We start from the raw sequence: 12,449 nt of genomic DNA on the forward strand, positions 1-12,449 counted from the left end.
ACTGTCTTGTAAGATCCTGTGCTGTTTTGAGGTCTGTATCACTTCTTTCATGTATCTCACTACTAGCTCTATTTTGAGATTTATTTTTTCTCTGGCAATGGTTTATCTTTCTTTGCTGACTAATTGTCAGATTAAGCATTGCTATGTGTATTTAGGAAATAACATTTATCTCGTGTCAATTTAATCTCAGTAAGTGTCCAAATGAACAAGTTGACCAGGAATGGTATCTTTTTCTCAAAACTGTATTTCTGTTTTTGACCTAATCAGAATTAGTTATGGCTTGGACAGTGGAGGTAATATGAGTCTAGTCTTATCTTCTGCTTTAGAAAATGTCAGCGATATGATGAGTAAATTTTCTTGTGTGTTGCAGAGCTGCTTTTAAATATTGGTGTCAAGCCCTTGATGAAACACTCAACACTGCTAATATTCTTAACACCTGGCAAGAGTTAGGCTTTCTAAAAAATGCTACGGAGTGCTTTGCAGTTGGAAGATCTACGAATATTAGTCAGAAATTTCTTTCTCAGGCTGGAATTTGGGGATGTTTGCATGCAGCAGTTTTAGTAGCTAAGATAGCTCAGTAAGTATTTTATTACTATAAATATACTAATATAGTAAATATAGGTGTATACATTTCTTCCATATTTTAAAAGAACTGCTTGTCCAGGACATTTCACAACTTGAAATTAATTTAAAATACTAAAAGTTTGCTATAAAAAAGACTCAACAAAAGAAGAAAAAAATGTTCCTTTCAGGAAGAAAGTTGCTCTTTTGGCAAATAGTGTTTTTTCCCTTTCCTGTAGTGCTCATCTTTGATCATAATTGCAGCTGTATATTACATGGAGAGATCTTGGAAATAAAACAAGATGATAAAGGGTCATAAGCACAAGGATTTCACAGTCTTATTGATTTTCAATTGAAATATCACATCCCCCAAGTCATTGCATGTATTAAATATTAATGTATCCTAAGGACAGATTTGCTGCCTAAAGTACTCATTTTCTGGTGAATTACAACTAAATAAGATCTGAGTTACTGTATGAAAGTCTGCCATCAATAAACATTTCATTCCAGTACTGCTTGGCTGCTGGTAAAACACTATGGATGTAACTCTGAGCTGTTTCTAGATATATTATGTATTATATAAAATGTACAAAATTTAAAACTTAGAAGTATCTAAGCCAGTTCCAAGTGACCTTAGAAATGTTATTCCCATGAAAAGGCAGAGCTTTATCTGAGTGAACTGCATTAGCTCGCAAGCAGGTCCTAGTAATAGCACTGTAAAATATCTGTAAACCAAAGTACTTTTGAAAGCATTAACATGGGTATTTCAGCATGAAATGGCATGTGCAGCTCACAATTAGCAGTCCTGTGAGAAGAAGTGATTTTACATGGATTCTAAACCACCTTTGCACTCTTCTAATTCTGAGCTATGATGCAGCCTCAGGCTCAAAACAGGACCCAATCCTGAGCTACTTGTGCTTGTGGTACACATCTGCTGCACTTTATACTGTCTTACTTATACAATACCCATTCCAAATCCTGGTAGGGATCTGGATGGAGTATCTTCTCAGCTTCTTTCTTAGGTGGATCTTTTCTCAGACACACATTTGGCTGTTAGCAATCCTTAAGTTGCTCTTTCTATAATAACTTATTATGATTGTGAAATGCACATTAGAGGACTCCAGTATTGCATTAAAGATTTTTGAATATTGTAGATCACAGGAATATCCTGCTACCATGATGAATTAAAACTAGTGAGGTAGCTTGTGTTTCATTTAATCTAGGTGAACAGCTACCATGTGAAGTTCAAGTGTGCTAGACCTTCTTTATGAAAAGAAATACACCTTATAGACATACTTTATCTTTCTTGTTTGGGGTGAGATTAATTTTGTTCTTAAATTGCATATTTTTCTTCCATAACTTTAAAGGGAATCTAGACAACTCATTTTATCTAGGTATGCCTTTGGTCAAACAATTCTTTCTTTGTGTGACATGGCTGAGCACCTATCTACAGAAGGGGCAGCTATTTTCCAAGATGGAAAACATCTAGGTTGTGTTAGTATTATTATTATACTACATTATAAAGGGTTTAAATAATTTATATTGATGGACACATTCACATCTCTTATTATTTGTTGTACTTTAGGTATGTAACAACATCAAATGTGAGATTAAGAACTAAATACTGCCACTTTTCTGCTATACTCTTTAAGGTAAGGATACTTTTTCAGTTAGAATTCACAAAGATGACAAATTGCTTATAATATTTAAATCTCAATAACATCCTATTGTAATATTCCTTTTCTCATTCTGATTGTAACAGAAAGCTGGAGATCAGAGGTAACTGACAATTTATGCACATTAGATGTATTTATTCTCTGTTTTTAACAATATTCCAATTCTAAAGCCTAAAAATTATCACTTCAATAAGACATGGGTCTCTCCGAGAAATAAAGAAATATTGAAAACTGAAGATGACTGAAGTATTTGGCAGTCAAATATATATCTTTTTCTCTTCAAGTGTTTTGCTCAAGAAGAAGTAGATAGTATCAACAGGATACTCAGTCACTGAGCTGATGTACATTGTACAAAGTCTTCACAGATTGTCATACATTTTCAAACAGGAGAACAAACTCTTTTGAAAAAGTTGTGGGTTTTTTTTGTACTTTTTAGCATTGCAATTTTTTTTTTTTTTTTGTATTAGTAATATAATACAAAAGAAATTTGCTGTAGAAGTAGTGGGTAGTCAAAATAATTTGATTTCATTTACTAAAACATTAAGCTTATTAAAATTAAGTTTGCAAACTTTCAGGAACAAACCATGGAGAAAATAGAAGTGTTTCATTTTACTTCTAAAACAAGGCTTTAAAACTTTAGTAGTTGAATTGATATTGGAAAAAATAATGAAGGTATTCTGCCAGTCAAGCTCCACTGGGGTCAATGCTAACTCATCTCAATACAGCAACAGGAAGTTAGTTGGCCTCTACAGAACAACCTGATGTCAGTTTCCAACATCTCATGCCAGCTGAGATTGACTGTATGACCTGTTCTAGGTCATATTTAAAACCTTGTTAATTTCAGCAAAGGGAGAACAAGTTGAAGAAACAGAGATATAGGGGAATTATGATTAGCTTCTAGCTCTGTGATCTGCAGGTGGTATAAAGCTGAACAATTTTGATTCCTCCTTTTGAAAAAAAAATAGTAGTTACAGTTTGTTACAGCTATATAATGGTAGAAATAATTGTGACTTGACTGAACTGAGACTGATATTGAGATAGGAGCACCTTGCAGGGTGAGAGGCTTGAAAAATACTGAACTAAGTTACTGAACTTTGCCAAATTCAAGCCCATAATTTTTTCTATGATGTGGAATGCTCTTTTAAACCTTACTTAAATTCCACCTCTGGTATTGACTTCAGGCTTATTAATATCTGAGATCTAGGTATGTCTGTCTAATATATCTTTGCTAACAATGACATGATAAGCACAATTAGAAAGGAGTATCCTACATCAGAGACAATGTTAGTGTTCCTTCCTTCACAGAGATTCATTTTTGAGTTATATCACTTAAACTGCTCTAGACCTAGATAAAGACTGAAGCAGGCTTTGGTTAGTATGCTTTGGTCTGGTTATATGGCAAAGAGATAGTGGCAAGGTGGATCCTGCTTCCTACAGTTTTTATAGTATGCAGGACACTTATTAATTCAGAAAGATAACAGTACCTAGTTCACATAGTTCAGGCGTTTTAGAGGAAATGTCCTATTATATTTAATTTGAAATACATTCTATTCAGAATGATTTTAAATACAAAATGGCAAAGTTTTAACCAGCCTCTAACTGGACTTAAATAGCGTGTCTCAGAGGTAATGATGGAGGTGGTGATTGAGCAAGTGCTTAATGGTGAATAAAATCAAACTACTGCTCTTAGCTTAGGGAAAAAAAAAATCAGATGGAAGACATTTGCCATGAAACATCTGAGTACTCATAAAGAGATTGAATATTCCCCCAGTCATTGTAGTGATTTTTTCCTTGGTATATTCCTTGACTGTGGAGATGTTTGAATATATCACTGTATTATTTCAGTGTGCTGATCAGAATCTTACCCTAAGCATAAAGTAGTCTTTAAGAACCACTAGTGACTTCCTAGTTTTTTCCAGTACTTCAGAAGGTTTGTTTGGGATGCTTTCACTTGGAATCTGAGAGAAATGCCATTGGCCCTTCAGGAAGATTTTTCATTGCTTAGGGAGTACTTGCTAAGGAATCTGTCATGATTATTTTTCTGCTTGTGCCATGAAAAGCTGTCCATAAACCATTTTTTTTTCTTTTTTTTCTTTTTTTTCCTTCTCCATCAGGTTCACTTATAAATCAGTAATCGTTTAAAAATAGATATTTTTCATGTTTTTATCCTGAAACTAGATACTTTGTCATTGACTTAGTTTCATTTATAAAGTAATTTATGAATCTCAAGGGTTAGAGATACTTAGTGTCTCACCTAACAACTATACATCTTTTTATATGTATTTCATTGCTTTTTCTTTCAGACTCTGTTTAGGGCCTCTCTTCCACATCCCACATCTGACTGTGACTTTGCACAGTATGAAACATGTATGCTTATTCCTGGAATTGACTTGTTCTCTGATCGCTACAGAGCTGATATCTCCACTGTAGTTGCAAGTCTGAATTTCCTTATGTTTGAATTGCATTGTGCGAAACAAAATTTAACAGTAAGTATCATTTAATAGCATTTATTTATTTGTTTTATTTGTTTAATGATTAACCTCTTCTGGTTTAATCTAACTTCTTTCAAGGGTGCCATGCCATACAGTGGAATAAATAGACTGTGTTGCTTACTAGTACTGAAAAGGGGCAGTTCTGTATCTGTTCCTATTTGCACCTGGATGCTCCAACAGATTTTCTTACATCTTGTCAGACAGTTTGATACCTTAATAAATCATCTCCCAGCTGGAAAAAAAAACACAAAACCTTTGAATCAAAACAATAATAGATAGATAGATAGATAGATAGATAGATAGATAGATAGATAGATAGATGCTGTTTTAATGAGCTGAATCCACATAGATAAAGCTCCTACAAGTGGTAGAGCCAGTGTGAGGGGATAAGATTGTATGGCTATCAGGACAAGTTTGGAGGTGGAGATGGAAGAGGGGTTAGAGAAGAGGTGAGGTGATGTGTTTCTCCCTTTTGTCAGCAAACCATTCATTGGACTGATTTCTCCTGAAACTTCAGGCTAACTGTCAGTTTTGTTTCTGGTTGATGTTTCTTTGCACCTTTCTTTACCGGAGCTCACTTTGTTAGTGATCTTTATCTAACCTGCCCTCACTGTGGGAGATACAGTGAGGTAAAAGAACAAACAGTTACCTGGAGGCAGGGGTACTTAATGTGGCTGCTTGCATTTTTTGATTCTTTTTGTGCTTGTACTGGCAGATTATAGATCCAGGCTCTAGATTATAATCAAAGCAATAACAAATTCATCAGGATGAGAGCTTCATTTCCACTGAATGCTTAATGCGTAGGAATATTTTGGTTGATGAGGACTGAAATGATTTGACATAAATCATAATATATCAATATTAAAGTTTTATTAAAAAGAAAAAAGAGACTTCAAAGACTAATTTTGCAGATGCACCTCAAATTTCAGTTAGAAACAGTATGGGTACAATTAAAATGTTTGCCTGAAGCTCTTGTAATCCAAATTCTGAAGCTATCCTATGAAAAAATAAAAGCACATTTCACAAGAAAGTAACAAGGCTGATATGATTTGTCTTTTCTGAAGGCTTTTATACCGTGTCTGCTTACGAGAAAGTTTTTTATTTTGTTTTTTTGTTTTGTTTTTTTAACATTCATGTAGTTTTTCCCCACAAAACAGAAATGGTCAAAAAGCCTCCTCATCATCTAGTTTATTTTACAATTGGTATCTTTTCACCTAGACAATTGCTAGACACCACTGTATTTATATCTAAAGCTCACAACATTCCATACTTTTGTTGCTTATATGGAAACAATTGTGGCATCAAAGCACAGACAGCTTTAGAAACCCTTTATATCAATATCTCTCTAGTAGGTTTACTCACCAACAGTATCAAAAAACAAAGCAAAACAAAATCCTGAAGTTTGGAGAAACTTTACTTTGTGTTTTGTGAATCCCATGTAACATACTGCTAAATAATTAGGGGTTGCATTTAGCCAGCTGAAAAACTGTAAAAACTTCATCTTTCACACACATAAGGGAAATAGTGGTGACATCCTGGCATGTGGCAGTGAAAGCAGGACTGCTTTATTATCAATGTGTTTGTGGTATATACTTGTGACACACATTTCTGTAACTGCAACCTTTATGACCTATTATTTTCCTACAGATTTTACCTTTGTTCACATTATACCAATACTTTGTTTCTGAGATTTGTAAGGACCCCGCTAAATGCATTGAAGGAAGAATCTTCAAGGTAATCAAAGAAGCTTTCTTCTTTTCATGGCACACTGTAATTGAAATAAACTTTTTGCTTCCTTGTTAAATGTAGTTTATTTAATATGTCTTCATATACAACTACTGTAAAAAAATGGTGCTTTGAAGTAGAGTTGGTTTAGTATTAAATGTGGAAGTTGGTGGCCCTGCCTGTGGCGGGGGTTGGAGATTCATGATCCTTGAAGTCCCTCCCAACCCAGGCCATTCTGTGATTCTATGAGCAGATTCTCAGTATTTCTTAATAAAACAGACTGCAGAATAAGAATACTTTCTAAATGAATAATAGAATAATATTTATATTCTCTCTCTCTCTCTTTTTTTTTTTTTTTTTTTGGTAGGATGAGGGTTATTTGAAAAGTTTTATTATTAATGACTTACAGTGAGTGCTAAATAGCTCCATCGTTTTTCTACTTTCCATTTAGAAGATATGATTTTTCCCACTTAAATCCATACTCATTGTTTCTTGTTTTATTTTCTTCTGTTGTTCTCTTCTCTTTTCCTAAGAGCAAAACATAAATTATTTGCTCATAATATTCACTTTCAGATTTGTGATCAATATCACAGCGAAACCAAGTTGTGAGACTCCTAGGAACAGACTTTTATGATTCCACTAGTGTTTTCAAATAATGTACCTCAGAAGAGCCGAAGTATTATTGCTTTTAGACATCTCCAGGAAATACTGAAATGGATTAGAGAGACTAGCTGAGTACTATGAAATTAACACAAAAAAGTAGCTGATCTTGGACTATGACTCAACTGCGTGAATTAAGATCTTTTCCTTTCACAGGAGGTTTTGAAGAAGGTTATGAATTTTTTTTACCTTTTTTTTTTTTTCCTTTTTTTAAATATCCATATTTGAGACTTCACTTAGGAAAAAATATAAAAGAATTAATTATAGAACATTCTCCATCAATGTACTGATCCAGTAGCCAAATCTATTTGAAAATTACCTTTGAAAATATCTGATTTACACAGAATCACAGAATCACAGAATTTAGAGAAAAAAAAAAAAAAGAAAAAGAAAAAAGCTGAATATTTTTAAACTTAAGTCTCTGTTATTTTTTTACAGATTAAAGTACTTACAGATATAGGATTTTTTACAGAGGCTTTCCATGAACTGTATTTACTTAATTGTGGAGAAAGAATCCCGTGGAAAATACCAGCAGGGTACAAACAAAATGAAGAAATGAAGGTAAGCACCAGTAAAATATAACATCAGTATATAACACTTTCATTCTCTACATTAAAGAGACATAAAGGTTATTTCTCATCCCATTTAAGGTGGATGACAGGGACAGGACACCAGGGGGTCCGGGCAGCTCCCTGGGGCTGGGCTGAGTCCAGGCTGGGCAGGGCTGTAAGGAGCTGGTGCCTGGCCCTCCTACAGCCTCACTAGGACCTGGGACCTTGGGTGACATGGCTGATGGGACCTGGGGTGACATGGGGCCAGTGTGATCAGTGGCCTGACTGGCCTTATCCTGGCTAGAACAAGCACAAAGCATCAGTATCTTTTTTCACAGTAGCAAACTGTCTGAGCTAATTAATAGGGGAAATTACAACTAAGTTTATGATGTTAAATATTTACATTTAATATATTTGACAAGCAGTCAGACCTTTTGAACTTACCAATGACTCTTTTGTACAAACTGCATGGAAGGATAAAAACCTGAAACCCAGTCTTTTTCCTTAGAGCACAAGCTTCATTGCATTTTCACGAAGTTGAGCCTCACAGAGTTATTAGCACTCCCACTAAAACTGATTCTGCAAAACTTCCTTCTTTGTGGCTGCAGTAAGGAACGTATTTGATCCTTACTGATGCTAATGAGATAAAATACACCCTGAAGTCATCTTAATTTGGATATTGTGTCAATAGCTCACAGTTAGAATGAGGTCTGGTTAATTTTGGTACCTGTATTTTTCTAATGTGGCTCTTAGATGAACATTTGGCTGAACAGCAGAGGAAGTTCAGTATTAGGACTCTTGCTAGGATGTGGTTCAAGCAGTAATTCTTGCTGGACTTCTGTATGGCTCTGAGACTGTAACACATTACTAATGTTTTTATTCTGTTGATTTTTACAGACCTTACTGTACTTTGACTCCTCAAAACCTCTCCTGAGTTCTACAAATTTACAGGTATAAAAATAACCTGAAAGTACCAAAATTTTAATGCTGGACATATAGATTTATTTCAGTGGCTTTAGTTAGAGATTATTTGGTTCAGAAAACATATTTTAGAAAACTCAAGTAAATAGAAAACATATTCTCCTCAATAGTTTTGTTGCAACAAGTAGCAACTGTTCTTCATCCTACCAAGAACATCAGTTGTTTGACGTTCTGATTTCTATCTGAGCTGTCTTCATAGGCTTATCCTAATTTAGATTGGAGCTGAAAGAAAAAGATGAATCTGAATATTAATTAATCATGAGTAAATTCTTATTTTAATTAAAATTATGTTTATCGGTAATTTTTTTTTTGTTTTGTTTATTTTTAATTGCTCTGTCACAGACCTGTTGAGCAAGTTGAAGTAGATGTTAGCAGAAACAGCAAAAAAGCCATACCATAAAACCATACTGATAAAATAGAAAAAAGAACAACTTTTTCCTTTCACTTTCATCTCTTATTTACAGCAAGGTTATATGTCTCTTTCAACAGCTGATATTGGAAGATAGAAATGAAATGTCTATCTTGACAGCTTTCAATTTCACTTGTTTCAGATTTATTTCTCAATTGTGCTTTTTCCTGAGATTTTGATTTGAACACTTCACAGTCTGTATGCAGTTCTTATTGGTCTCCTCCTGATTTTGCAAAGCTGTATAGCTGTGTAGACTTTCTACTTCTAAATGTATTAAATGTATGAACCTTTTTTTCTTCGCCTCACCTTTCTAGTTAGGGGAAGTCATAGCAAAGTTTCCTTTGAGTTTGTTTTATGAACTACAGTTTTCCTACAGACTTTTTGTTATCCCTTTAGCTAAAAGAGTGCTATGGACAATGTAGAAAGCTAGAACTCGCACAAAGGGTTAGATGCATCTTCTGTGGGAAAACTGATCACTGAGGCTAAAGCCTCAGCAGTAGCTGCTAGGGAGTGAATTAAGTTTGGGAAGAAAAATGTTAACTATGACTAAGACCAAGATCACATCGCTAATGCCGCTCATGTTAACTGTTGATAAACACTGTTATTATTAGAAGTAGAAAATGCCTTGAACAATGAAAATATAAAATACGTCATTTCAACTAGTCACAATTATTTTTTTTTGTAGGTCCTGGAGGACATATTTAATTGGAGTCTGTCTTTAACAATAGTGCCACTGTGCGACCAACAAATCATGAATAAATTAATCTTAGCCAAAATGCATTTCATCATTTGCCTCTCTGCCACAATAAATAATATACCTGAAAAAGTAGAAAAATGCATATATTCTGTTGATAACAAGGCAGATGGAAATACACGATCGAATGTAAAAGGTAATAGTTTAAGGGTGGTGAAAAAGTGGATTTATTCTGTAAATTATGAAACATTGTTTTTTTTACTTTTAACAATTACACATGCATTAAACTGTCACATTTTAAACAATATTCATGTTAACTGTTGCCGATCATATCAGTCTTTATGGAAATAAACAACATTAAGATCTTTCAAGTCATTTTAGCTAATATATCTAAATATAGATTTGATTCTGCTTCTGTTATCTGAAATTTCAATTGAAATGCATTTGACAGTTGATGCTGTTAAGAATTCAAGACAACGGGAACAAAGAGACACAGTGATGCAGCTCATTGACTGTAAAGCTGAATTAAATATGACCATGCTGAAGGTAATTTTTCTTTTCCCCCCAAAAAAGGACTTAATAAATTTCAGATTGTTCCAAAAACATAACTAATGTTTTCAGTGTATCTGAATTTATGATGGCAGAATGACATAGATGTCCATATTTTCAGTCAGATCTCAGAATGGCAGTTTCAGCAACAAGATTAGAGAGTGTATGGATTTTCAGGAACAAACTATCTCCTTTCGGAGGTGGCAGTTGTAGAACATGTCAGAGGCTTTGATGAAGCGGTATGTTCTACAAATAAATGGAAATGAATTCTCTATCATATATGAAATATCTCAAATTTTTCACCTTGCGCTCTCCCAAGATTTATTTGGAGAAAAATACCATAGGTTATTTTTTAGTTGGTTTGTTTGTTGATAAATTGTAACTTTCATGTCTCGCAGATCCACATCGTGAAAAGTCAAAAGCTGACATATTCTTCTTTCAGAGTGGTTTTCCACTTCAGAAGTATCTGCTTTTAACCATTCTAACAAACAGAGTAGTATGTGAAATACATCTGGTGAAATGGGGCTTGGTTTTGAATGGCAGTTGCTACATGTCATGAATGAGAAACTTAAAAGTTTTAGTATAACTTTAAAATGATGTGAACATAGCATCTTGAAGATATTTAAATTAATCTGAATCAGACTCATTTAAGAGGCATAATATATTTCTTACACTCTGGATTTTTCTTTAATCATTTGATCCTTTCTCTTACAGTAGAGCTCTGAATTTATCAGAGAAATTGGCTAAAAAAGCCAAGGAATTCTTCTGAAGGTTCCATGATTGAGCTTTTATGTAAAACTTACTTTGTTTTAGTCTTGGCTTTCCCAGCTACTTGCAGCTCTGTTTGTTAGAAAGACTGCAATTACAGCTGAAATTTCAGGATGCATACTATGCTCAAAGATCTGTCACAGTACAGATAGAAAAGACTGTAATATGTCTTGCAATGTCTTTTATATTGTATTCTAATATTGTATTTTATTATTTAAAATTACTAAGTAAGTAAAATTACAGTATAAAATTATCAAGTATAGCTATGAGATAATGAGAGGAATTAAAATTATTGAGTACTGCTGTTAAGCTGTAAAATAATCTTTTATGGTATATAATGTAGTTGCCCATAAATTAAAATAGTCCAGGCACAGTTAAAATGTTGCTATTTTCAGCACTTGGAACCTGCAAAATCAAAATGATAAATCCCAGCTGCTTATAGGAAAAGAACATTGTCTGAACGTTGGTTTGTTCCAGGGTGTAGTGCTATTAGGATATCATGGGAAAGAATACTTTTTAAGAAACATTTTGTGTTTTGTTGTTTTTTTTTTTGAAGTTATACAATGCTGTGTTCTTCTCTAGGGAATTCTGTTAACGGAAGCTGAAGAAAGTCTTAACCTTCTTGTGCAGAACATACAGGACAAATATGATGGGAAGATATCCCAGTGTTCTGCAGAAGATTTAGAGGTTCTTATTGAAGCCAAACTTCAGCTTGCAGCTATTTCTCAGCAGTGGCACCGAGCAGCTCTCAGGTAAATATCCTTTATCCTTATGAACAACCATATGCTATACAGCCTTGCTTATGTAAACTAACCAAATAAATAAAAAGCTTGCAACTTCTTCTTTGAATCCTTTATGTCTACAAAGTTACAGCGATTTTCTAAATTTTAGTAGCTAATCATAATAAGCCCATTAATGCACACACAGACATAATTTGTACTGGTATTTCATTTTTTATTACTGCTTTATCTTTCTTTTTTAAAGGTCATCAGATATAAGCCTGTGATTTCTCTGTGAGGTGTTTTTGTGATACGGTTTTGTACAAAATCAAAGAAAAAGCTGCAAAGTTTTCTCTTTTTTTAGAGTCTGGATTTGTTAAGTCTTGCATTTTTTATGATTTTAAAGTGTTTTGAGGTTTTCAATTATTTTGAAGAACTTCAAGAAACTACAGTTGTGCTGTTCCTTGAATATACAGAGCATACATAAATATATTAACTACTTAGAGATATTGAATCTGAGCATTGTTTTGATCTTTCATCTAGGAGGATTCTTCTGCTTAGTATACTTGTAATTTTAATTTTAATTTGTATAAGAAGGATAATACTTTAAAAATACATCACTTTTAGTAGTGACAGGCTCCTTCTGGGCATCTTTTATTAAACT

General features: G+C 33.8%; 1 protein-coding gene across 1 annotated transcript in view; it reads left to right on the forward strand.

Annotated features, from left to right (window-relative positions):
• CFAP54 (cilia and flagella associated protein 54) overlaps window positions 1–12,449 on the forward strand; it is a 102,336-nt gene that overhangs the window by 63,517 nt on the left and 26,370 nt on the right. Inside the window, exons 44-52 of the mRNA XM_072348191.1 lie at window positions 371–577; window positions 2,147–2,213; window positions 4,541–4,723; window positions 6,377–6,463; window positions 7,553–7,675; window positions 8,563–8,616; window positions 9,741–9,945; window positions 10,201–10,295; window positions 11,649–11,818. Of these exons, the coding sequence (XP_072204292.1) occupies window positions 371–577; window positions 2,147–2,213; window positions 4,541–4,723; window positions 6,377–6,463; window positions 7,553–7,675; window positions 8,563–8,616; window positions 9,741–9,945; window positions 10,201–10,295; window positions 11,649–11,818 (1,191 nt within the window). The remainder of the gene's footprint in view (window positions 1–370; window positions 578–2,146; window positions 2,214–4,540; window positions 4,724–6,376; window positions 6,464–7,552; window positions 7,676–8,562; window positions 8,617–9,740; window positions 9,946–10,200; window positions 10,296–11,648; window positions 11,819–12,449) is intronic.

This window comes from Excalfactoria chinensis, chromosome 1 (assembly GCF_039878825.1).
Source record: "Excalfactoria chinensis isolate bCotChi1 chromosome 1, bCotChi1.hap2, whole genome shotgun sequence".
NCBI lineage: Eukaryota > Metazoa > Chordata > Aves > Galliformes > Phasianidae > Excalfactoria > Excalfactoria chinensis.